At 31.3% G+C, this 10546-nt stretch overlaps 1 protein-coding gene across 1 annotated transcript; it reads left to right on the forward strand.

Annotated features, from left to right (window-relative positions):
- The first annotated feature begins 6714 nt into the window (after positions 1–6714).
- On the forward strand, positions 6715–10199 carry LOC110994717 (MICOS complex subunit Mic10-like). The gene is made up of 3 exons (XM_022261528.2): positions 6715–6855; positions 7840–8008; positions 10137–10199. Exons 1-3 carry the CDS (start codon positions 6783–6785, stop codon positions 10147–10149), a joined length of 255 nt encoding a protein of 84 aa, XP_022117220.1. The 5' UTR covers positions 6715–6782; the 3' UTR covers positions 10150–10199.
- Positions 10200–10546: the final 347 nt, after the last annotated feature.

The following is a 10546-nucleotide window of genomic DNA, read 5'->3' on the forward strand; positions in this document are numbered from 1 at the left end:
GAAATTCATCAGAGGAGGATTTATGTGAGGGCGACATAAAACGTTTTACTAGTTATAGACTATAGATGAGACTGTGTCTGTAATTACATAGAGTGACGTAATAAATTTCGTTTGGATTTTTTGTAAATTAGTTTAGTTCTAAATAGTACTAGTAGTAGTAATTGGAGCAGTGCTATATTTTAAAGTAGTAATAGATACTATGATTATGTGAGACCAGTAAATTTATTATATCATATATCATTACGAGCGGAACCAACAGACGTCATGTATTAAAAAAAATATTGGAAATCTAAACCATTCTTACAATATAATATGATAAATTTCATCATACGTTTAGACTTTAATTATAATTACACGCTCATATATATTGCATAAAATATTGTGCAGTATTACACTCATTGTTTAACATATCTTTGAAACAAAAGAAAAGCGGAAGTAAATGTAGACTTTAATATGTACCGCTCTAAATAAAGATACATGTAAGTCAATTGATTTACCAATTGACCTATTTTAATAAAATAATATAGTCATAATAAATTACGTTGGGTCGTTTCATAATTCTGTCAGACAATCGAGTGAGTTGAGATTTTGTTTTCAAAACCGTGGAATTTAATGTACCAAATCATTGTAAGCACGTGACAATGTGGCTGTATAGGTTACTGCATGGCAGAGAAAGATTTTGAAACCTGAATAATTTAAATCACTACATATTATAAAACAAAGTCGCTTTCTCTGTCCCTATGTCCCTTTGTATGCTTAAATCTTTGAAACTACGCAACGGATTTTGATGCGGTTTTTTTTAATAGATAGAGTGATTCAAGAGGAAGGTTTATATGTATAATAACATCCATTAAATAGTGGAGAAGTACTGTTATTTTTGATGTTTCTAATGTGATGTCGTAAATAATTACATTTTTTCCGCTTACATTGCAAACGCAGGCTGAACCCTACGAGTTTTATCAACATAATGTACTAAGTATTGTACACATTGAAAAGGTCTACAGAAAAGTCCGTGATGGTATATGTCTATCTCTTATGGATAACCCACATTTTTATATACAACGTTCACAGATTTTCTGTAGTGTATTTAGTATCAGCATTGCACCCGTGCGAAGCTGGGGCGGGTCGCTAGTAATTAATAAGTCTTTAGCTGCTGCTATAGATCATTTGAACAGTGTTGGATTATTATCAGCACGCGACTCCCATACCTGACCTCGTTGCTTCGAATTTCGGTTGTCCACCGGTAAAGTAAAACATCGGGAGGAAACCACCGTGTCTTAGACCCATAAAAACGGATTTTTGAGTCTAAGGAAAGCCGGTTTCTTAACGATGTTTTTCTTCACCGTACGAGCGAATATTAAATGTGCATGTCAGAAAGTCTATTACCGCACAGTCGGTGATATGGTGTGATGAGGGGACGAGAGTCGCACTTTAAAAACACTAGGCCAACACTGTTTTTTAATATGTTTAACTTCAATAATATAATAGTTATGAATAATTTTAAATAATTATTGTAATATAATAATTAATAAAAATAGTTAAATTTAATATAAGTTAAAAATTAAATTTTTAATCTTTTCATTATTTCAACGTTCTGTTTATAAGTTACTCTGTAAGAATAAGTTATGTGTGGTGACAAAACTAATTAGTATTAGTGGATTAACGACTTCCTCAGTAACTGGAACCATTGTCTTTGAATCGTAAACAAAAGGGCGCTTTACATTAAATTTTCAGTAATGACTTAATTAAAATTTAAAGCTTGGCTTAGAGTTAAAATTATTGCTTAATTTTGAAAGTTTGGCAAGCATTGCTTATCATGATATCGTATCGCATATTATAACAGCTAATCAATTTAATATTTTCAAGGTTTTTATTTCATCTTGCAAATCTTAAACCCCAATTGACAATGCTCGAAGTAGGTCAGTTTTAATTATAGATATTGTTTAATACAAATTTCTCATGAATAAAACGTAAATTAAAAAAGTTATTTTTACTTTACGGAATATTATTATTGAGTGTGGCAACAACTTCTTAGTAATAAAAAAGAGTGTGTGTACTTATGTACACACGTTAGAAGTTATACTTTTTTGGCGTATGGAAAAAAAACTAAAATGCAGTACTGGTTAACGATAAATATTAAAATTATTCAAAAAGATTTTATTTATATAAATAAATTATTAAATACCTGATAAACCTCCTTCGTATATGAAATAGATTTAAAAATACTAGAATATACAACTTGAACATAGTTATCGATTTCCATGCCACCTAGACCTAACTTTACGATGTCGAATTAAGGTGTTGGTCTGCACGCGCATCGTAAAAATTCACTCTCATCATTTTTCTTCATCGCGCCAAAAGAAGTATAACTTCAAAAAGTGCTCAATTTGCACAGTTTGAATTGTATACAGGGTTTCCTTTATTCTATAACATTAAAGAAATTATAAGCAATATTGTGTATTTTTAAAATAATCCCTTAAAAGCGTTCTTTACTGAAAATGCCTGCAGCCTTGTGTCTTTAATTAAGGTGTCCATGGGCGGCGGTATCACTTAACATCAGGTGAGCCTCCTGCCCGTTTGCCCCCTGTTCTATAAAAAAAAAAAAAAAAAAAAAAGCCTAATCTTTTAAAGACACAACATCAATTCTAATAGATGAAATGCTAATATCACTTAAGACAATAAATAGCCCTCGGCAACATTAAGAGTTACATTCTATCAAATGCTATTTGCATATTATTCACCCTAATCTTTGTACACAAAAGTTGGTAATTTATCATGTATCATTTAATGTTACCAAAATTAATATATAATCCTTTACTCCGATCAGTTTAAAGAAAATTGATTACGATTCATCATTTTCACCCAGATTCTAGCTGGCTTTTTAGAACATACATTTCAAGATGACACTCATAATAATATTACAGATTTTGCCCCTCTGTATGAACGAATAAAAAAATAAAGTCATGAGTAATAAAAACAAAAAATTGGCAAATATAAAAACAATTATCACAAGAACATCTAGCTAAGCGAAATGAAAAAATTAAAGAGTAAATTATAAAACACATAGGTGTTGTCAAAAAGTATGCACTACTCTCAACATAATTAATAAAAAATCTAACTATTACAAACAAGTATAATACCACCAATTTATGAATAGTGAAATATTATATTATAACTTTTAAAGGAAACGATGATGTACATTTGCAAAACTTTACAGCTTGTTTAATTTAATTGTAAAATTAGGAAATAATTGAAATGTACCTGTGATTAAAAATCTCACTCTAGTGAACAGTAGTCCCTTTTCCCTTTAAATTAAAAATTCCTCGGACAAAAAGGGTAAAGCCACACGTGAGACGAATCTTAATTACTATTTAATAAGCAAATATTTGATATTATCTTAATTACATGCCTCTATGTTAATGAAAAGTCATGTCCTCAATATTTCATTAAAATTACTTGGTTTATATTAATATTCTTAATTTTTTTTCATTAATCTATTTATTGAAGTATACGATCATCATCATACATAAAGCTATATCTACAGTGTATATTATAAGGTATCTTTTCTAATATATATGATGCTGCCCGACATCCTTGCGGGGCACAGGACGGCCCTGGAAAAATTTTGCGAGCGGATTCTGAGGAGGACGGGAATATTCAACGGCGCCCGGAATATTGTTACGCCCCGTAATTAATTCAAAATGACCAAAATGTTAAATTTTTATGAAAGTATGTAAAGTAAATATAAATAAACAAAGAAAATAAATATACAATTTAAATAAAGAAAACTACTACACTATACTAGGAAATGTAAAATGTTAAGTAAATGTGAATGCATAGCTGCTGTAAGAAACACAATATAATATAACATAACAATATTAAAATAAAAATAAAAAATTGAATGAACAAAATAAATACAGCAAAAAAAGAACCCTGATAAGCAAAAGTCAGGGGTGGGTTCGCAGCTTAAAAAAAAAAATATATATATGATGATTACATAAACATAAATGTTGCAAAAAAAAAAAAAAGTAACTCTTTGCTTATTGTTTAGTTAATATAACTGAGTTCATAGTATTAGCAAAACTTTTAACAGAAGCTTATAATTAATAAATCTTTCGTAAAAGTTTCTCTGTTATATATTAAAATATTACCTTTGCATATATAACAGAGTATATATGATGTCGAAATCAAGAAATAACTCTACGACGTTTTAAAGACACTGTATTTTTCAATTATATGCACAGCAGTATTATCAAACAATTCACCAATAATAACAATTACTCCATGGATCGCCGCAGAGTAAATTACTTGCATTCAGTATTCCAATCTGGTAATAGACAAAGGGCTAGCCAAACAAGCTACAGACTGACTGGACTAATTCTATCTACATGTCTTATCAAAGCTGTGATTGAGCTACGTGACTTACGTATGTTGTTTTATTAAAGGAAGTTATGAAGGCAATGCCTTAGATGATAATGATTTAATACTCCAAATGTTTTAGGACTTAAATGTACAAAATATATTGGTAAAAGTGCTATTTGAAGCCAAATTGGGGTGTTACAATGTAAAACGGAAACCGATAGCTCCCTTTTTGTATAATTATTCAAAAGGTTCTCTAGTATATTAGCACGGATGCGATATGATCCAGCTTTTCTTTTGTCAAATCACAAATTAAATGCGCGACTGTCTTGTTCTCCTAACTTTTAATTATGCACATTTGATATAAGAGCAGTGTTGGTGGGCTAAGGTAGTCGATTCAACGGATGTCTCTTAACAACAACAACAAAATATCTTTATTCATCTAGGTAAACAAGTACACTTCGTACACAAGAACGTCAAAAAAATTAAATTAATTGTAAATTTACATTTACTACCAGTTCGCAAGTCAAGGGCGTAGAGTGGTGGAAGAACTGGAAAGAAACTTTCCGGCACTCTTTTTAATCGACAAGTTTTTAATACAAATTGTTTTAACTGGAGCAAATCAATCCCAAGGATAAGGATCGTTTAAGTATTTGTTACATTTATAAAAAGCTTTATTAATTAATTTCCTTTTAACGAGGGCTTTGAATTTATTTAGTGGTATATCTCTAATTTCAAACAATCACGTAACACAAACAGAAAATTGGTTAAGACCTGGGATGTAGTGCCATTGTTTGATTCTACTCCTCACTAAATTATTTTAAAATTGATTACAAAATGAGTTTAACCAAGTTTTAAAACCTGATATTATTTCCCGAAATACGGCAGCTTAGGAGCTTATGGGATTATCTGTCCTTGACACTAATTCCCAAACACAATTAATTCTACTAATTATTAACTTCAATCAATTGGCATTTCACGTTGATTGCATTCAATTAACTGGGAATTACCTATTAGTGTATCTAATTATTTTTCTATAATTATGCACTAGTATATACTGCATACATTTCTATTTTGATTTCTTTATTTTAACTAAATATGGTAAATATGCATAGTAAGTTTCATTCCAAAATAGTTACTGATTAACCACAGTAAATCAGTAAGGTATAGTAGACCTATATAACATATATAAAATTAAATATTTAGCAGTTATTTTTTAATCCGTCTATGTATATATATACTGCGTGTAGATACAGAATATATATTATATAAACTATATAATTAATCAGTGAATAAAGCGCCTGTGATGTTGTTAAGACGTCTAGAAATAACAGTCTTGCTGCTAGCAATTTACAGGCGTTTAAGATGATATAACTGACGTGGTTACTTGTCTTACGTCCGAACCTAATAATTAATCCACAGTGGATCAGTGGATCAGACCAGATATCGGACCAGAGATCAGATCGTGGCAATCAATCTCCTATCTGCATCCCAATAACCAAACCCTAACAAGACAGAGCATTTCCGACGGATAGAATTGAATCTCTTCGTTCTTTGTTGTTCAATTTTACCAATTTTAAACTGATATTTGATAATCCGTATAAACTAAATGAAGTACATAAAATTGTGCAAATCATATTATAATATATCACATGTCTATGTTTAAAACATATCAAATAGCTTTTTAATTATTTTAAAAACTGGTGTAAGTTAAAATCTTAAAATAGGATATTGGCACAGTTGAACTGACATTTCCATATGAAGGTCTATCCACATACACCGATCCGACCTTCCATGGATAGATTGTATCGACAGACGGCTATTTCTATCCATTGATTGGTTATTGTCACACTTTTATCAATATTAAGATATCTATCTCAGATGGTTAAAAATGGATTGAGATAGGTTGTTAGGTTTTCGCGTTATTTTGTATAAAATAAAAAGAAAACTCAAGTTCAAATAATAACCAAGTACTTACACAGTACAAGTTCCATCACACTAAAAGTACACTAAAAGGAGCATTAATATGAGGCAGAGTGCGACAACAGTTACAAAGAACTGTCGTCAAGTCCGCTAATTATGTTATAATTTAGTCTATATGCACTAACGTAAATTTCAGTTACATATAGGCAATCGAATGTTAATCCTTTAATGTTAGTATTTATAATCACTGATATTTTGACGCCAAAGGCTGATGATGCATTTAGTATGAAATAATTATAACTTAACCCAAGGCTACGGCCTAAAACAAATTCTAAAGAACCAGAGGTATGAAGTCAGATATTGTCTATGAACCAGGCTGGCTGAAATAAAACAGATGTCATTTACATCAATGTCATAAAATATAAACTTTTTGAAAATATACAAAAAGCCTATCTCAAATGTAATTTAATGAATAATTTTAATATATTAAACGGTGAGGAATGCCAAAATCAGATACAAGAGACTTCGAAGAGAGATATTCCTCTTGTTTCCTCGATTTGGGTGTTAAAACTGGTAAGATTATTCACACCTTGTACATATAAATGTATACGCTGCACAGCAAGACGCAACCTGATTTAATTAGACTGTTAAGATAATTAGCGTTTATTAGTCACTACATAGTATAAAACAAAGTCGCTTTCTCTGTCCCTATGTCCCTTTGTATGCTTATATCTTTGAAACTACGCAACGGATTTTGATGCGGTTTCTTTTAATAGACAGAGTGATTCAAGAGGAGGGTTTATATGTATAATTACATCCATTAAATAGTGGATAAGTACTGTTATTTTTGAGGTTTCTAATGTGATGTCGTAAATAATTACATTTTTTCCGCTTACATTGCAAACGCAGGCTGAATCCTACGAGTTTTATCAAAATAATGTACTAAGTATTGTACACATTGAAAAGGTCTACAGAAAAGTTCGTGATGGTATATGTCTATCTCTTGTGGATAACCCACAATAACTTTTTTTTGTCATTTACTTTTTACGACAAATAATAATGGCTAATTTTCGAAGCGATTTTAACCAATACAGCATTAATCCTTAACCAATTAAATACCTTGAATACACTGTTCATTTAATATAGATCTATACAGCCCATTACAGCTTATTTAGTAGCGACCGAACGCGTATATTATCGGAGCTTTCCAGCGACGGAAATAACAATACATAATAAAAACCTGCTTTTCAGCATTGCACCCGTGCGAAGCTGGGGCGGGTCCCTAGTTATTTATAAATCTTTATTTTTTTATGTAGCATTGATACAGTCTGATTGGATAATTCCTTAAAATATAGTCATGAGCAGTAAGAATATTAACAAATCAATGTTTTGGATTAATCAGTTCAAATTATTAAAAAAAATTTCAATTTGTGTTGTAATAAAATTGTTAATTATTATTTTTAAACAAAAATAAAGTTCTTTCTCTTTATGGTATATATCTAATAGCCTAAATAGGACTCACATAACATAATGCTAATGTTTTATATATTATAACAGTTGCAGGCCTCCTAATAGGAAGTATGATGGGCAGTTTCTTCCTTCACGGCTATAAGAAATGGCCAATGTATATAGGCGGTGGGCTCGGCGTGGGGATGGCTTATAAAAATTGCGAAAACAGCTTAAACAATTTCCTCCTTTCAATGGATCCAAAGGCTTGTGTAATCAAGTTAGTAAATTTTTCTATAAACAATATTATGTTGTATATTACACTACATCATAAATATCCCTTTATGATCTTAATTAGCTAAACTGTATTATTGAAATTAATAATTAGTATATGGCTTTTTTAAGCTAGTTCTGTAGGTAAATTATTATGGCTGTCATCTAAGTAAAAGTATGCAACTAAAGTGATTTGAGTATCGTTGACAAATTCATTTACAAAAACATGCCGCAAACTTTTGCAACATTTGTAACTAATCGCCTCGTTGTCTTCGTGTTTGTCAATTTGTATTCATAAAACTTCGTCACGGCTTAATTAAATTTAGTTACCGTCGTTTATGGGCAAACTCGGCAGCACATTTTTTTATTTGCCAAACAATATGGTTGAAACCGATAATGTTCTTTAAAAAGGTCTTTCTTGTTCTTTTCTGGTGAGTTCAATTATGAACGGTTATAAATAATTTGCAACTGTACGCAAAAGGAGGACAAGTTTTATCAGGGTTGCCATTTTTATGCAAAAAAGTATATTTTTAACAGAATTGAGGAAGAGGTTAAGGATTTGAATAGTATTCTTGTCAACAATACTTAATATATTATTATTTAGAGCAGTGTTGGCCTAGTGGCTTCAGCGCGCGACTCTCATACCTGAGGTCGTAGGTTCGATCCCGGGCTGTGCACCAAATATACTTTCTATGTGCGCATTTAACATTTGCTCGAACGGTGAAGGAAAACATCGTGAGCAAACGGACATGTCTTAGACCCAAAAAGTCGACGACGTGTGTCAGGCACTGTAGGCTGATCACCTACTTGCATATTATATTTAAAAATGATCATGAAACAGATTCAGAAATCTGAGGCCAGGACCTAAAGAGGTTGTAGCGCCAATGATATATATAACATATATATACTTAATCTATTATCAAACAAATTAAGTATTCAAAAACCGATGTTACTATTTAAGCGTAAACAACGTTTTTCTATACAACCTTATTATAAATTATTTGAAAATACTGTATACCCATAGTATACCCATAATGTAGCTAAAACTTTAACCAATCGTCCTATACTTTTCTCACTTATGTAATCTATGATTATCTGTAGTAAGTACAAAATAACGCATTTATCGTGCCACCGCTTGGTCAATGGTGAAGACGTTAGTTCTTTTCATAGACACAGCGGGTTGTTTCCTTGCACCTTTGTCTGCATAAAGGTCAGTTACATCCTCACCTATTCAAATAACTTCTTTTGTTTCTGCCCTTTCTATTATGTGAAATCACTTTGCTGTTTGCAAACTTACCGCCTTGCCACCTACAGCGCATTTATCGTGTATTCTATTTTGTTTAGTAATCCTTTGTGTAAGAGCTCAGAATAGCGTATACAGTTTTTACGTTTAGTTGGGTCACTTGTTTCAATTTCAACGTATTCATTTCGATCGTTTGTGAGTCATAGACGGTTTGCTTTGAACTTTTCGACGGTTTTTTTAACCTCAATTATATTTCGTTCGGATTGCCTTTATTTGTGCCTGGTTTGTATACGCTAGTGGCGAAGAATGGGATGTCATCGATACAGATTTTTTTGTGTAGTCGGTAGGTTTTTTAACCGTTCGAAATTAAGGTCTATTGAATTGCCAATATTTTTGCTGTTGGATTTAAAACTGCGTTGAATGTATTCGTACTAGTTCTCATAATTTTAGTTATTGTATTTTATAGTTTCTCAATAAATGTAAATATATGGACTAAGGATTTCATTGTGAAGTCAAACAAAAAAGAAAGTTAGTTTTATTATAAGTAGATTTTGGTAGGAGAAGTGTTGGCCTAGTGGATTCAGCGTGCGACTCTCATACCTGAGGTCGTAGGTTCGATCCAGGGCTGTGCACCAATGGACTTTCTTTCTATGTGCGCATTTAACATTTGCTCGAACGGGGAAGGAAAACATCGAAAGTCGACGACGTGTATCAGTCACTGGAGGCTGATCACCTACTTGCCCATTAGATTTAAAAATGATCATGAAACGGATTCAGAAATCTGAGGCCAAGACCTAAAGAGGTTGTAGCGCCACTGATTTATTTATTCTTTAGATTTTGGTATTTCCCAATATTTATAATATTATAAGACTGTTATTTTCTTTGTTTGCAGGAAGAAACCATAAGACATATATGAATTAATTTACAAGTGACGATGACCTCAAACCTCCGTCAAAAATTTTACATTATAACTATGAATCTTTCCAAATATTAAGTTATTTTTCTGAATGTAAATATATTAATTTAAATAAAATCATCACATTTCTTTACTCTTATTATATTCCAATACTTAATAAAAATGTTTTTTTGATCGTAAATCAAAGGACCAATATATATACTGCATTTTTACATAACATGCTATTCTAACAGCTAGTCTAAGTTTGTAAAACCTCGATATTGAGTTCGATATCCAGCGAATCTATATTCTCATATAAAAAATATTAATTTACACACATCGGAATATTTCTGTTCTTTTCAGAGAGATAGACCGGCATTTTTAATTTTTTTTAGATACTGTAGCTT

Source organism: Pieris rapae, chromosome 6 (genome assembly GCF_905147795.1).
Source record: "Pieris rapae chromosome 6, ilPieRapa1.1, whole genome shotgun sequence".
NCBI classification, from domain to species: Eukaryota; Metazoa; Arthropoda; class Insecta; order Lepidoptera; family Pieridae; genus Pieris; species Pieris rapae.

Bases quoted from the DNA above. Each gene is read 5' to 3' on its own strand.
- LOC110994717 (XM_022261528.2), top strand. From the start codon at position 6,783: ATGCCAAAATCAGATACAAGAGACTTCGAAGAGAGATATTCCTCTTGT. The intron at 6,856-7,839 runs GTAAGATTATTC...ATATTATAACAG, and splicing joins CGATTTGGGTGTTAAAACTG to TTGCAGGCCTCCTAATAGGA.